Below are 17325 nucleotides of genomic sequence, written 5' to 3' on the forward strand. Positions count from 1 at the left end.
TAAGAGTGGAAATAGTCTAACTGCCCATTGTATATGTATATACAGTACTTGCACACAGTTTGTGATCATATATTTAGGTAGACAGATAAATAGCGATTCAAGGTGTGTCTACAAGTATATGCAATGGCTTACCACAAGGAGGCCACAATCCACAAAACATTTAGTTGTAGGAACATTTACAATTTTTTTTTTAACTCTATGTCTGCCAAGAACATAAAAGACAGAGTTTCTCTCTGCACTGGTGACTTTTTGAACCACTAATCATGCTGTAGGATCAACTATTTTATTTGACTGATTTGCATAACTGTATTAGATTTTTGTGGTTTTATTTTAATTGTATTGCTGTATTGTTGGTTTTTGTATGTTAGTATAGCTTTGAATTGTGGCTGTTAGGAGTAGAAATATATATATTTGTCCATTTTATTTTTATTTTATATTTGCTTGCAGAAGCTGATTTGCCAGCCAAGAAAATTCATATGCAATATTTACATTTTAGGGCCCTAAATGCAACATACAGGATGTTTAATCTTTATATGTATTAAACAGAGAGATAAAATGCAGAAATCTGTAATATTTTTAAGTGATTTTCAGAAATGTCATAAAAAATGCTGCCTTTAGCAAAGCTTTGCAGTTTGGTAGCTTAGAGTCGTATTTTCACATTTTTGATTCAGTAATATGTGTACTTTCCAAAAGCATATGGTTTGGGGTTTACATACTCTTGTGGGCTATTATGCGACACAAAATCCATGCAGGATCAATTGCAGTCACCAAAATTTAAACTATAAAGCATGTACATGCCATATATATGTACATTTGGCATCACTATTCATTAGACCCCTGGCATTCATTTTAGAATGTTTGATCTTGGTATATAATGATGTGGGAGATCAGGAAAATGGAAGCTTTACAGAGATTTTACCACACATAAAACAGATAGTAGCTGAATTATAAGTCATGAAATTAGTATGCATATATTTTAGGGACCTCAACATGCCATATACTTTTGTAAAGCTTTGCTTTTGGCATCAAACTATTCAGTAGACCCTTAACATTCATATTTAGGATGTATTATGTTGGCACCTAATAAATGTTGCTGCAAAGTGCAAGCTTTAAGATGATTTTTCAGAAATGTTATCAAAATTGCTATATTTAGGAAAGTTTTGTGGTTTGGTAGCTTAGAGAGAATGTCCACTTTCCAAAAATATCTGGCTTTCTGTGGCAAACTGTTTTTTATATTTGATTTTGGGTCCTCTACATGCCACATACTTGGGTAAACCTATACACATTGGGAATCAAACTTTTTAGCAGGCCCCTGGCACTCATATTTATGATGTTTTATGTTATCTGGGAGATACGATGCTGCAAGGCGCAAGCTTTAGGGCAATTTGCTAAAATTCATCAAAACTGTTGGAAAATTCTGCAGTTTGTTAATTTGGAGTAGAAAGACATTTAATCATTTTGGATTCAGGAGACTGCCTTCTTTCCAAAAATGAACTGTTTCCTTTTTTCAGCCTTAAAAGTGCAGATTTTGAAGTGTCTTTAACCAATAAAAGACAAGACATTTCTATAAAACTATAGATTTTAATATGTGTGTGTTTGGGAGACATTGGACTTTCCAAATCAGTTGCATTTCATGCATAAATATGTTTCTGATATATGTAAAACAAAAAAATGACGGACATGTTCCTTTATTACATAAAGTTGGAGATACACAAGGCTGACTTCAATGCAACATTTTATATATAATGGATTTGCTGCTAGTCTATATAATCACCCCACTTAACTACAGTGGGGACCATGCAAAAGTATAGATGGGAATGCTTTTTCCAAGAATATCTTCTGATTTACCAGCACTGGAACCACTGTGTCCCTGCTCTGGTAGCACTCACTGTGTACTGTTCAGTCATCTGCAGCACATTGAATCTTAAATTTAGTTGGGAAAAAAATAAGATGCATATCCATGAAATTAAGAGTTTAACCCTTTCAGTGACCGCAAATCTACATAAAATATCCAGTTTACCTCGTTTTGAAAGGAGGGTTAAACATTTTAAATCTAAAATTTACTCACACAATAAACAAGAGGCCACCGATTACCTGGACCGCAGCCTGGCCCGGCAAAGTGCCCAATATGCGAGTGCGCATGCACGGAAAAAACGAATGCGCATACGTGAAAAACTAAAGTGCGCATGCGCAAAACAAAGATACGCGCATGCGTCGGCCAGAGTAGAGACCGGACTAGTGGATAGCAGAGGCAGAGAAGGTGCGTGCCTGGCACCCCTCCAGCTTTGCGCCCTAGGCACGTGCCTACTCTGCCTACCCCTAGTTCCGGCCCTGCTTGCAAGGCAGATACACCGCTCCCCCATCCAGACAGGCTTAACATCAGTGACAGTGGCATTGAAGCAAGTGTTTTTCCTCTCTTACTTTGTTTTTTGGTAGGTTTGATGAGGCTTAGCCTCTTGTAGCCATAATGATGGTCCTCCCATGCTTTATTAGAAACAACAGGAACAGCTACAAAAAACAGTCATGGCTTCCTGTTGATTTTAATAAAGAAGCATGTCCGTGAATGCTGCTCAACTTTCTTTTTGAAATTTCCATGTAGGTGGGTAGTCATATATTTGAAGGAGAAACCACTTTGAACTAAACTATTAATAAACTAAAGATAAGAAACTAACCCACTACTGGTTTCTATATAATAAAAAAGTATTTCTTTTTTTTTTTTTTGTAAAGTAAGAACTTCTGGATCATATTAAAAGGGATCAACTTTTAGTATGTTTTAAAGTTTACTTTAGCTATTTAACTTGTTATTCTACAGATCTCCAGTTTACAATTTCAGTAGGGATGCACCGAATCCAGGATTAGGTTCGGGATTCGGCCTTTTTCAGCAGGATTTGGCTGGTTGCTATGGTTCAAATTTCCCTAGCAACCATGCATTGAATTGAATAATATACTGGTTAAGGAGAGGGCCGGGATAGAAAGAGGTCATAAAAGGTAGAAATAACAAACCTGTGGCCTTATAGAGCATTTGTTTTGTCAATGGGGCTCCATGACCCCCATTTGAAAGCTGGAAAGAGTCGTAAGAAAAAGGCAAATGATGTAAAAACTATAATATTGAAAATATGAAGACCAATTGAAAAGTTGTCATTCTATAACATAATAAACGTTAACTGGAAGTTGAACCACCCCTTTATGAAACTATCATTATTATTATGAGCATGCTGTCTAAACTGGTGTCACAAGGGTTACCTTTTACAGTCTTTTTTTTAACCAAGGTTACAGTCTTTTAAAGTACAAAACCTTTATAGGTACAACTTTTCTGCAAATGTATGGTGTGTTACAGGAGACAATCATTTATTTTTCTTCACTGCGTAATTTCAAGTATGCAAGTGCAAGTATTAATAAAGAGTTATTACCTTGCAGCTGAATAAGGTCGGGCTTGCAATTTAGGAAGATGCTCTGAGGGGAAGAGAAAAAAATACTTTAGAGGAAAACAAAAAAGGTAGTTTGTTAAACCATTTTGAAATATAAGTATAGGATTTTTTTGTCCAGAAACCAGTTTTTAGAATGACACGTTTACCTCTCTAAGAGTCCCTTTTAAGCAAATAAATCTATTTTCTCTTGTTACCATTAAGTACAGAGTTATTAAATTTTTTTTTTTTTTTTTTTTTTAACTTTGTTTTTATTAAAGCTCGACAGAAGCAAAACATACAATGGAATGTATTACTCACACGAAAACATATAGGCATGAATAAAGAGCATCTTGACATACATTCACATTTTGATTATGCTAGTTACTTATTTTCTAAGCAGTGAAAAATCGTACTTTCATATTTATACATGAGAAAAACTATAACGTGGGAGGGGGAGGAGAAAACTGGGGAGGGGGTGCGGGTGGGGACCGTTTGGTGGTTGAAACGCTAAACCTGTCTATGCAGTAAGCCTTCTCGAAATAACCAGATATTCCACACTTCTTCAAATTTGTGTAATCTGTTATTCATTAAAGCAGTTAGATTCTCCATTTCGATAGTCCACCATAACCTATTTCGTATTTCCTGCATCGTTGGGGGGGGGGGGGGTCCTTTCCACCTTTTAGCTATCAAGCCCCTGGTCGTTAAGCATAGTTGAACGCATAACTCGTGTTCATTAGAAGTCACTTGTTCTGGCTTACGTAGCAGTAGAGCCGTCCAAGGATCCGGAGCTAAAGCTGTTGCTAGGGTATCATTAATTGTCCGAAAGACTTCTTTCCAGAGTCTGTTGATTAATGGACACGTCCACCACATATGCATTTCATCAGCAATTTCCCCGCAGCCTCTCGGGCAAAGATCTGTCATGTGAAACCATCTATTTAGTTTTTGGGGTGTATAATACCAATCGTGGTAGACTTTATACGCATTTTCTTTTATACAAGTGTTAATTGAAGCTTTTGCCATAGTACTGTGAATCAGCTCCCATTCTTCATCAGCAATAGTATCCCCTAGGCGCTGCTCCCATTTAAGCATTGCCTTTGTTTTCCCTCTAGAGTTTAATCGTTCCATGAGTTCGGTGTAAAGCAAGCTGGTTTTGTGCTTGCGGTGGGGGTTATTGCAAACATATTCAAAAGGTGAGGAGTCTGGACAGTCCCGCCCCATTAATCCCAAAATAAAGTGGGATATCTGTTGAAAACGATAGTGTTCTCTCAAAGGAATTTGATATTGTGCTCGCATAGTGTCCCACGTCAGTAATTTTGAGTTACGAAACAGATCCTGTACTTTCAAGAAGCCATTGGTTGCCCACCATGCAAATGAAGAGGAGTTCATCCCTGGAGGGAAAGCAGGATTATGTAACAATGGCGTGAGTGGGGATGGCCGTTTATTCGGATATAATGCCGCCTTCACTTTGTCCCAAGTGTTAACGGAATACTTGATGAAAATGTTGGTCATGAGTCTTCTGGGCCTGTGTTTGTACTCTAGCCACAGTAGATCTGCTACTTTGTGGGGGGCAGTTAATTGATTCTCAAGTTCTACCCACCTGTCATTATCAGCGGACGAGTGCCATTTCAGAGTTATTAATTTTAACTAAGTTTCATAAATTCACACTGGTGGCAAAACAAACCTACTTGGTTTTTAAGGGCTATAACACACAGAGCTTCTTGTAGGCAGCTGCTTATTGCAGCAACAAAATGCCAGAAAATACCCTGCCATAGAAAATACTGTGAATTGTCTCTGCTAAAACAGATGTAGAGACAATTCTCAGTATTGTCTATTTTGTAGCTGTGCCATGTAGTTTTCATGTAGTGTCTTTGCCCTTAATATTAAAATGTATTTTATTAGACAAAGTATGAGGATCAAATTAAAGAGAAAAAAAAACATCTGGAAAGCCCCCAGGTCCCAAGCATTTCAGATAATATATTCAAACCTGTACCACTAACTGATTTCCATGTCAATTTATGGAAATGGCACATGCATTACCAAACAGACTTTACATTCAGAGATGAAAACTTGGTAGTGAAATATGCACAGGCATTATACATATCAGCAATTCTAAAAATACAAAAATATGACATATTTTTTATTTTTCCATGTAGGTAGCATTCTTGTTTTCTGTGGTTACACTTGCTATGCTGACCTGAGCTTATGGCATGAACCACAGAATACAACATATATACAATATAAAATGAATGATACAAAACTAATTAAGAAGTAACTCACAGTCACACTGCATGGGAACCAAAAGCATTGTGTATCAAAAATGATTGCCAATGGCAACTGCAAGTAGTATTGCTTTATCACTTTCTGTTCTGTTCTCTGTGCCTCATCTTGTCACCCAAGACACCTTATCAATAACATCCCATATAGTCAATTTTTGCAATGTCATTTATACAAACATTATGAGGAATTCATTGATAAATCTAAAGAACTACAGGAAAGACTATTGCAGCGAGGATATAACCATAATAATCTCAAAAAAGCCTTCAAAAAGCAACTAAACAAACAGATCATGCCTCTTTAAAAAATACAGGACTAATAATGATAACATTCTTTCCATCAATCGTGATTCCAAAAATGGTGGAATTGCCATTGTGGCAAAAAAGCACAAATTTCTACGTTTTTTAAAAGATCTGAATATAAAAAGCACAAATAAATAAAAATGCTTAAAGAATCTTTAAGGAGTTAGCCTATGATTAAGTGTCCCTTGGTGACACAAAACATGTAAGGCTTTTTTTGTTTTATATATTCGCAATGCAGGATAAATCCAAATTATTTTTAAAATAAAATGTATGGTTCCTGATTTCAACTATGTGGTCCGGATTGGTTCCTGCCTGCAACTGTGTATTCCTGTGCAAACTCCCTCTACTGAAGGTCTGGGTCATATGCACCCAGACCCACAGTTACTGAAATCCACTGAACGGATCTTTCCATTTTTATGTCTAACTTTAAAGGTATACTGCTATGAAAACACAGGCTGTTTTCAAAACGCACTAGTTAATAATACCCCTCACACATAAGCCTGTACTGAAATGTATTGATCTGAAATTATCGTGTATAATACATAGTAACACAGTGAGTTAGGTTGAAAAAAACACACATCCATCAAGTTAAACCTTTTAACCATTTTTAACCTACCTAACTGCCAATTGATCCAGAGGAAGGGAAAAACCCATCTGAAGCCTCTCCAATTTGCCTCAGAGGGGGAAAGAATTCCTTCCTGAGTCCAAAATGGCAATTGGACTAGTACCTGGATCAACTTGTACTATGAGCTATCTTCCATAACCCTGTATTCCCTCATTTACATCCAACCCCTTCTTAAAGCTATCTAATGTATCAGCCATTTTCCATAATGGATTTCCTAGTGCAGTCTCATTAAGGGTACAAGTGGCTTGGATATTTTTACATCCCAGGTGTAGGGATAATGTTTTTTGAGTTTGCAAAGGCTCAGCAAAGTGACATGTAGACATCAGAACACATGGACATTTCGACCCATATATGACTAATTCTATACTGTCAAAGTATCCTTTTATGGATATCCTATGCCCTTTTAATGGGTCTATAAATAGAATGCTGATAAAGCTGGTTATGCATTGTTGGCAAATTGTGCTATACTATAATACCCTGAATTTTGAAAGGTATTTTTTAGGCTCCCCCTTATTTTTATACTATACTAAACGGTAGATCTTGAGAAGACCATAGCCTTGGATATTATACTTGTCCAAGAAGTCATCCAAGAAGAAATATTAGAATCTGCCATAATATTACACAGCAGGGTATATCAAAACTTTACCATGAACAGTGTCTAAAAGGTTGGTCTCTTGTTTTTTGTTCTACATAAATCCAAAGTATTATCAGGGTTCTAGTCATCCTTTGGTGCACTTTTGAGTCTGTTAAATTTCAGGAATAAAAAACATAAAAAAGCTGCATACTAAAAGTCCTTTTCAAATTAAACATGGACCCCAAATTATTTTCTTTATAATCAAAACTTCCATACTTTTTATAAAAGTATTTAATAATCTCATCTGTCTATCATATATTACCTGTCGGGCCTCTATGCCTCAGGCCATCCGGCACTTCTTAGATATGACTGCACTTCTTGCATTCCCCCACCTTTCTCTCCATTTAATTGTATAGCCAGGGCATGGGCATTGGCTTCAGGTTTCCCATTCTGGCACATAAAGATTTTGGGATGATACAAAGCTTGCCTTGATAACAGTGTTTACAGAATGGCACCTGCCTGCTTGCTAGGATTGTCAATTCAAAACTGAAGGAAACGAGATTTAAACAATTTATCTAGTGTAAGTTTATTTTGCTTGGGTAACACAATAGAAAATAATTTGGAATTATTTCTTAGATGAAAGGTCCCTTTTAAAGAGGTAAAGGTCCCTCCCTAGGGTTAAAAAATTGTAGCTGCTGAAAGTGTGAAACAAAGGTAAAGCTTACCAATAAATCCTTTTCTCCCGGGCCCGTACTGTTAGTGCAGACATCTGGGTTACTCTGACTCTGGAGGCAGGACAAAAGAATCAAAACTGTAACTCCTCCTTCCCCTATAACTCTGGGGCTCTCTCCTCACTCTAGTTTCTCTTTCTAAAGCTAGAAGCAGAGAGATATAGGAGCAGACACAGGTAACAAAATACATCACATAAATTAGTGACTAGAATTAATAGCATTCAAAACAAAATATAACCGGTAACTGGGCCGAAAGGATCCTTGGCAATAGCCAACACCTCCATAACAAAAAAGGGAGGGACTTACTGCACTGACAGTACGGGCCCGGGAGAAAAGGATTTACCGGTATGAAAATTCTTTTTTCCCAGGGCGGCCCTCCTGTCAGTGCAGACGTCTGGGGATGTAAAAAAGCAGTTTGTGCCCAGACCAGGAGGGCAGTAACTCATGCAGTAACAACTGCCTGGAGCACTTTACTCCCAAAAGCAGCTTCCGAAGAAGCAAAAGTGTTTAGCTTATAGAACTTGGTAAAGGTATGGATTGAAGACCAAGTTGCCGCTTTACAAATCTGTTCCGGTGATGCCATATTTTGCAGTGCCCAAGAAGTGCTTACTGCTCTGGTAGAATGCGCCTTCACTCGAAACGGTACTGGTTTGTTTGCTTGATTATAGGCAAATGAAATGGTATCTACTAGCCATCTTGCGATTGTTCGTTTTGAGGCTCCTAACCCCCTTCTGAGGATTCCATAAGTGACTAACAAAGCCTCTGTGCGCCTAAAAGAGGACCTCTTGGCATAAATCCGTAATGCTCTTACAACATCGAGATAATGAAGTATGCATTCCCCATCATTCTTTGGTTCTGGGCAGAGTGATGGATCCACTATCTCTTGATTAATGAGGAATCCAGATACAACCTTTGGTAGGAACCCCTTTGGTGTTCTGAAAACTGCCTTATCTTTGTGAAATATTAACCATGGTTCCTTAATTGACAAAGCTTGTAGTTCCAAAACTCTTTTTGCTGAGCAAATTGCCAACAGGAAAGTTACCTTCCATGTGAGGAACTTAATATCACACAACCGTAGAGGCTCGAAAGGCTCCCACTGTAAAGCCCTGAGAACTAAGTTTAAGTCCCAAGGTGGTGTCGGATCTTTAAATGGTGGCTTGATATGCTTACTGCCCGGAAAAACTGTTTTAATTCTGGTAATAAGGCCCACTGGAACTGTAACAGAACGGACAGTGCAGACGTTTGCATCTTCAGGGTGGAAAGGCCAAGACCTTTATCCAGCCCCCTCTGCAAAAAGCTGATAAACTGAGGAGTTGAACAATGTTGCCAACTTAGACCGTTGTCTTTGCACCATGTCTGAAAAACTCAGAGATAATCTGCTTCCCAGTTTTCCACTCCCGGTATGAACATCGCTGAGATGGCAGGAACATTGTCTTCCGCCCACTCAAAGATCTTGGATACCTCCATCATGGCATCCTTGCTTCTTGTTCCTCCCTGACGATTGATGTAAGCAAATGTCGTTGCGTTGTCTGACTGAATCCGGATCAGTCAATGCCTTATTGCGTTGTAGACTGCTCCGAGCTCCAAGACATTTATGTGCAGGCTCGCTTCCTCCTGAGACCACCTGCCCTGACAAGAAAGACCCTCCATATGGGCCCCCAGCCTGTGAGACTGGCGTCTGTGCTGATTACCCTCCATGGAGGAAGTGCCCATAGGCGGCCTTTGGTCAAATTGTGACTGTTTAGCCACCATGTGATCTGAGACTTGACTGTGTCGGTGATAATAATTGTTTGCAATAGGTCTTTGTGGTTCTTGTCCCAGACTTCGAGGAAGGCCGTTTGCAGAGCTCTGATATGAAAATGCGAGTATGGAATTGCCTCTGAGGCCGAGACCATTAGACCCAGAAGCGTCAGACAATCCTCCGCTAATGTTGCCTGCTTTGCTAAGAACCGTCTGGTTGTAAACTGCAGTTTGAATACCTTCTCCTTTGGGAGAGCAATTGTTTGAGCTGCCGAATCGAATATCATCCCTAAAAAGCGAATCTTCTGGTCTGGAATTAATGCACTTTTTTGTGGTTGATAATCCAACCAAATTCCTCCAAAGTCTGGAGTGTCTGTTGCATGTGGTACCTCGTCACTTCTAGTGAAGGGCCCTTGATAAGTATGTCGTCTAGGTACGGTATTGCCATAATGCCTCTTCTTCTTAGGATGGAGCCAGAACCTTGGTAAAAACACACGGTGCTGTGGTTAGCCCAAATGGTAGGGCTCGAAACTGAAAATGATCCTCTGCCACTGCAAACCTCAAAAATCTCTGTTGGTTTGGGTGTATGGGTATGTGCAGATAAGCGTCCTTTAAATCTATGGTAGACTTGAAGTGTCCTGGTTCTATTGAATTGATTACAGATCGCAACGTTTCCATCTGACAAACTTGTTGAGTGGTTTTAAGTTTAGCACTGGTCTGTACTGACCTCCTTGCTTTCTGACCAAGAACATATTGGTGTAGAACCCTCTGAACCGGAACAGATGCGGCACTCTAACTATAACATTGCTCTGTAATAGTTCCTGTATGCAGGTTTGGAGTGCTTTGTGCTTGACTGGGTTGCGAGGGATGGCAGCGGGTACGAATACTCTCCAGGAGGGAAGGGAAGCAAAAGGTATTTTGTTGCCTTCTCCTACAATCTGAAGCACCCATTCGTCCTGGACGTTGTCTTGCCACACCTGGGAGAACCGAAGAAGCCTTCCACCAACAGCCCCTGTTGCTCCCGTGTGACCTGACCTTCATGCGTCATTGGGTTTTGGTAGTGCTGGCTTCCTGTTTTGCTTGTGACATGGAGGCCAGGGGGTAGTCTATTAGAGTAGATGGTTGACGAGGATTGACCTTGACTCTGGTTCCTGTAGGTACGAAAAGAACGAGACGAAGACCCCCATTGTCTGTTAGGCGGTCTACGGTTAGCCTCAGGGCAGAACCTTCTCCCCTGAGGAAGAAATGCACTCTTCACCCCTGTTACCTCAGTGATAATTTGTTTTAATTCTGGCCCGAAGAAATGCTCCCCCGAGAATGGAAGGGCTATGAGACTACCCTTTGAGGCTATCTTGTTCGTTCTGATTTAGAATCTCCTGAGTCCAAAACTTTGTTGTACGGGCTAATCCAGCTATTGCTGTAACTGGTCTAAAGGTGGCCGCTACATTAACATAACTTCTTCTGAGATTATTCTCCATTGGTTTATCCATGTGATCCTTGAATGCCGTGGCATCTTCTGTTGGAAGAGTTGTGTATCTAGATAAGCGCGATATTGCTGAATCTACCTTGGGAGGTTTGTCCCACTTGATCCCAAATTCCTGAGAGAGTGGAAACTTTGTGAAGAACTTCTTCCTTAGATTCATGCGTCTCTCTGGTGTACGCCATTCAGAATCAATGGTTTGATTAATGGATTTAAATACTGGAAAGCACTTGGGTTTCTTAACTTGCATACCAAGGACTTTGTCAGCTTTGGAAACTGGATCAGCTGTATCCTTAATTTCTAGGGTTTGGAGCATATCCCTAAGAAGCCTGCATCCCTGTTCAGAACTAACATAGGAGGGAAACTCATCCCCTGAACTAGAATCTGAATCACCGCTTGGAGAATCTGGAGACTGCTGACCTCCTGGTATTTCCCCTGAAGAAAGTTCTGAATCCGATGTAGAAGGTGACCGTGCCCTTCTCCTTGCATTAGATTGGTGTTCTATAGATTTCTTAACAGTTGATTTAAGCCAGCTGATTAAATCAGGTTGATTTTGTTGTAAATTGATCTGGGATGTACCTGGCCGAGCTTCTGCAACATCAGGCTGTAGTAGGCCAGGATCAGTGATTAAATCTAAACCTTGTACCTACACTGCAGACTGTGCAGCAGGATTAATTTCTGCCACAGCATTAGGGTTTGTAGCAGATGGAGAGTGCTCATGCTCTGACTTTTTTGGTTTCTTCGATTTAGACTTTCTAGGCTTTGGAAGGCATATCCTGAATGAGGTCAATTAGTGCCTGAGGAACTGACATACTGCCCAGCAATGAAAAAAAAAAGAAGCTTATTGAGCCCAGATAACTGCTCCAATCTGAAGCGCCCATGTGACTTCCGCAAGCAGTGCACTGTCGCAGCACAACGCCGTACCCCCTAGCACAGGACTCTGCTGAACAGCAGCGAGTTTGTGCAACGCTCCTTAAGATGATGTCACCGCCACCAGAGAAGGAGCGTGGTATCGCGCGAACACAGGTTGTTAGGGCAACTGGCGTCTACGTGACAAGCGCGTTTATGCGTGCCATTCTCCAAACATCCCCTTTGCTGCCGCCGCCGGTATTTTGCGGCTAACTGGGACGGATCCTGCGCATCGGCACAACAGCCTCTTGACAGACAGGGTGAGTGCCGGTAACCTCTTCGTGCCTCCAGGGCCTAGCTTACCTGAGCATTTTTGCAGGACCTGCAGCAACTAGAGTACTCCCCACTTGGCAGAATCTTGCAAGGAGGGGGAGACCAAGCTCAGGACCCTGGGAAATGGTGAAACACGCGCTTCCCTACTAAATAAACCTCACTACACTATAATGAGGGAAAAAAACCCTAGTCCTAACCTCCTGAATCAGGACTAAAGAAAAACTAGAGTGGGAAGAGAGAGCCCCAGAGTTATAGGGGAAGGAGGAGTTACAGTTTTGATTCTTTTGTCCTGCCTCCAGAGGGGATCAGAGTTAACCCAGACATCTGCACTCATACACTAAATACTTCACAACCTCTAGGGATGAACAAATATTTCAGCTTTAAAGCTCCCCTATATGTAATAAAGAGCACTAATAAAGTTTGCAGTAACCAATATGTTTGCTATTAAACAGATGACCAGTAAATGGTAGTTGCCAATGCCACACCTGGAAAGCTTAAAGGTGTGTTTCCTAAAGGTCCATACGAAATAAATCATGTTTTATATCCCAATTCATCAATGAAGTACAGCATTTGTTATTATAATGTGGTATTACCTCCGCTAGGATAATCTTTGAGATATTTTCACCTAAAATGTTATTTTCTAAATTATCAGGCTAAAACTAACTAAATTACTTTTTGCAAATGATCTCACATTTTTAGCACTTATTTATTATTTATATATAAAAGGGTATAAAATACCCGAAATTTGTTTTGAGTGCTGTACTAATGTAAGAAATACTAACAAGGCTTTTTAGATTTATTGTTACCTAAACAAAATTTAGGGCTTCTACAAAGATATCAAGGCTGCAAATCCCAATTATGCTAATGTGGTTTTTATACTGCAATTTATAGAAGTTTAAAATGAAAATGTATGAAACAATGCATGACCACAAACACTGATACTGTTATAATGAATGATGCAAAACCTAAAAAGTGTGTCCGACAATTTATCTCACACTTGAGCCACTTTTAGTGAATACTGTATTAATGTTTATACCCCTGGCCATACAGTTGAACTGGTAAACCTGTTGGCTGTATGTTTGTTTAGTAACTTAAAAAAACCATGCAGACTCATCCTTGCTCCCTTTATTGTGAGATGTCTCACAAAGACTGCAGGGGATTCAGTATGCCTGCATTAATGCAGAACTCTCCAAACTGTGTTGATCCAAAACCAAGGAAAAAAATAAAAAAGAGAACACTTCCTCATAAAATAAAAAACTATTATAATATTGTTATATTAAAAACACGTGTGGAATTTTTTATTTTATGAGGAAGTGTGCTCTAAATTTTTTTCTTTTTTCCTTGGTTTAAAATGTTTGTTTACACTTATGTAATTAATGTAATTTAGAAATGTTAATATAGTAGAAACATCCAGTGCTACAATTTCTGCAATACTAATCTTGAAAGAGACAAATACTAGACTATTGTACACAGCAAATTTCCAAATACCGGACTTGCTGTACTGCCTTAAATAAATGCTTATTGTTAATGTTATCGAAAAAAACAGCATAAAAGCAAGGTTTTATGCACAGCAAATTGAAACAAAACAGTTTACAAAGGCTAATTGTTAAAATAAAATGCTCATAATTTAATCTCTGCAATTCAGCTATTTTAGAATGTGATCACAGGAGCTGCTAGCTATAACAGATGTGCACTCGCAAAAAGCTTAAAACATATGATCCAAATCATTTAATAACTCACTGACTTACAGTAATTTGTCTGGGACAAAAGTCCCAGTTAAAGGGCTAAAAAAAAAAACAATTTCATACTGAATAAGGGAGCCTTAAAAAGTATTTCAAAACACATCGTTTTAAAAGCAAAAATGTTTGTTATTGATATAAAGATTGATATAAAGTCAAAAGCACTAACATGTAAGTGAGTTAGAGCCCCATTAGGCAAGAAATGTCTATGTCCTAAAGAAAAACCTGTACTTTTATAAATATTTGTTTTGAAATACTTTTTTGAAGTTCCCATACTCAGTATTTAAGGGGTTGTTCACCTTTGATTTAACTGTTAGTATGATGTAGCGAGTGATATTCTAAGTCAATTTGCAATTTTTTTTTCATTTTTTGTGGTTTTTGAGTTATATCGCTTTTTATTCAGCAGCTCTCCAGTTTGCAATTTTAGCAATCTTGTTGCTAGGGTCCAAATTACCCTAGCAACCATGCATTGATTTGAATAAGAGAATGGAATATGAATAGGAGAGGCCTGAATAGAAAGATGAGTTAAAAAGTCACAATAACAACGAATGTGGTCAGAAGAAGAAGGCAAATCATTTAAAAACTATGAAAAAAAAACCCAATGAAGACCAATTGAAAATTAGCCATTCTATAACATACTAAAAGTTATCTTGAAGATGAACCACCCTTTAAGAGTCATATAAAGATGTTTTGTTGAACTTTTATAAAGATCATACCTGGGAACATTTACTGCTTACCTATCAAAAGATTTAAAGGAGGGTTGCAGCTTGGGAAAGCATTAAGAAGGTCTAAAATGCTGATGCTGTTGTCTCTAATAAAGTGGTTATAATCAGAACTGCCTTGTTTACTACACAATTCTTGCAGTCTACGTTTTTCTGTTGCATCAGATGTATGTTCCACCAGAGCACGGATCATGGCCTGTGGTAATAGGATCAGAGATGAAGATGATTATCAACAAATACACAACAACAAAGTGCAATTTCACATTTGTAGAATATTTAATACATAAAATATACATAGACTATGACCATAGGCGGATTTTCAATAAGGCTAGGGGAGGCTAAGCCTCCCCAAACCTGTCTGACCACTAAAATAAAAAGAAATAAAACAAAATAAAACCTGCTCCGTTGCTGACTGCACTGTTTCTTTAATCACGGATTTGTAGCTAAGGTCCGCCTCCAAACCACGATGCTGAAGAAATCAGTTGCACTCTGATTGGATTTATGTGGTTTGTAGCTTGTCCAATCAGAGCACAGCTAACTTTACAGACAGTGAAATGTACCAACCAGGTTCAGAGTAGGCGTGGCTGGGAAACCTTTACCGATTGAAGGCAGCATGGCAGAAGGGAGACTGATATGAAGCAGTTGGAACATCCAGCTGGCCATGTTTGCAACTTTCATTCAACTCACAGGTACTATATACAGCAGCTTCTACACCAGCTTGAATAAATATTAAAGGTTTTTTTAAGTTCTTTTTCTTTTTTTTTGCTCTGTTTCTTCTTGCTTTATACTAGTTTTCTGACTTTTTTCATTGTTTTCATGTAAACAGTCCTCTGTTATACCTACCATTTTTCCTGAGGCTTTTATATGTAAATTAGCATTTCATTTCCCACTGAGTATAAATGTGCCAGGACCCACAGTCTCCCACTGTGTATAATGTGCCAGGACCCACTGTCTCCCACTGAGTATAATGTGCCAAGACCCACTGTCTCCCACTGTGTATAATGTGCCAGGACCCATTGTCTCTCACTGAGTATAATGTGCCAGGATCCACTGTCTCCCACTGTGTATAATGTGCCAGGACCCATTGTCTCTCACTGAGTATAATGTGCCAGGATCCACTGTCTCCCACTGAGTATAATGTGCCATGACCCATTGTCTCCCACTGTATAATGTGCCAGGACCCACTGTCTCCCACTGTATAATGTACCAGGACCCACTGTCTTCCACTGAGTATAATGTGCCAGGATCCACTGTCTCCTACTGAGTATAATGTGCCAGGATCCACTGTCTCCTACTGAATATAATGTGCCAGGACCCACTGTCTCCCACTGAGTATAATGTGCCATGACCCACTGTCTCCCACTAAGTATAATGTGCCAGGACCCATTGTCTCTCACTGAGTATAATGTGCCAGGATCCACTGTCTCCCACTGTGTATAATGTGCCATGACCCACTGTCTCCCACTGAGTATAATGTGCCAGGACCCACTGTCTTCCGCTGTATAATGTGCCAGGACCCACTGTCTCCCACTGAGTATAATGTGCCAGGACCCACTGTCTCCCACTGAGTATAATGTGCCAGGACCCACTGTCTCCCACTGAGTATAATGTGCCAGGATCCACTGTCTCCCACTGAGTATAATGTGCCAGGATCCACTGTCTCCTACTGAGTATAATGTGCCAGGACCCACTGTCTCCCACTGAGTATAATGTGCCAGGATCCACTGTCTCCTACTGAGTATAATGTGCCAGGACCCACTGTCTCCCACTGAGTATAATGTGCCAGGATCCACTGTCTCCTACTGAGTATAATGTGCCAGGATCCACTGTCTCCCACTGAGTATAATGTACCAGGACCCACTGTCTCCCACTGTGTATAATGTGCCATGACCCACTGTCTCCCACTGTATAATGTGCCAGGACCCACTGTCTCCCACTGTATAATGTGCCAGGACCCACTGTCTCCCACTGAGTATAATGTGCCAGGATCCACTGTCTCCTACTGAGTATAATGTGCCAGGATCCACTGTCTCCTACTGAGTATAATGTGCCAAGACCCACTGACTCCCACGGAGTATAATGTGCCAGGACCCACTGTCTCCCACTGAGTATAATGTGCCAGGACCCACTGTCTTCAATATACTTAATATATTTTGAAAAAAAACAAACTACTGTTTAACCCAACCAGCGTGCAAACTCTATTAGCTCTATTAATGGGGTAAAAGAAATTCGGGATGACTTGTTCCCTTTAATTTAGCATGGTCAACTTTAGCCTCTCCAAACAAAAAAATCACCCTCCGCCTATGACTATGACTCAGCAGGGAGACACCTTTTATAAAGTGCTGTTTAACATTTTATTCCAATACCATGCACTGATATAAATAAGAGACTGGGAAATGAAAAGGAGAGGCCCTGAAAAGAAAGTTGACTAATAAAAAGTAGCAATTATTCAAAATTTGTAGAGAATTTGTTTATAGATGGGGTCAGTGAAAGCTGGAAACAGTCAGACAAAGAAGGCAAACAATTTAAAAATTATAAAATAAGAAAAT

General features: G+C 39.5%; 1 protein-coding gene across 2 annotated transcripts in view; it reads right to left on the reverse strand.

Moving 5' to 3' along the window:
* The window catches only part of mtrr.L (5-methyltetrahydrofolate-homocysteine methyltransferase reductase L homeolog), a 148746-nt gene that overhangs the window by 17491 nt on the left and 113930 nt on the right, over positions 1 to 17325 (reverse strand). For both annotated transcript variants that reach the window (XM_041566211.1, XM_041566210.1), the window contains exons 10-11: positions 14792 to 14972; positions 3411 to 3453 (exon numbers count right to left, since the gene is read on the reverse strand). In XM_041566211.1, coding sequence (XP_041422145.1) covers positions 3411 to 3453; positions 14792 to 14972 — 224 coding nt within the window. The remainder of the gene's footprint in view (positions 1 to 3410; positions 3454 to 14791; positions 14973 to 17325) is intronic.

The sequence above is a fragment of the Xenopus laevis genome, chromosome 6L, assembly GCF_017654675.1.
Source record: "Xenopus laevis strain J_2021 chromosome 6L, Xenopus_laevis_v10.1, whole genome shotgun sequence".
NCBI lineage: Eukaryota > Metazoa > Chordata > Amphibia > Anura > Pipidae > Xenopus > Xenopus laevis.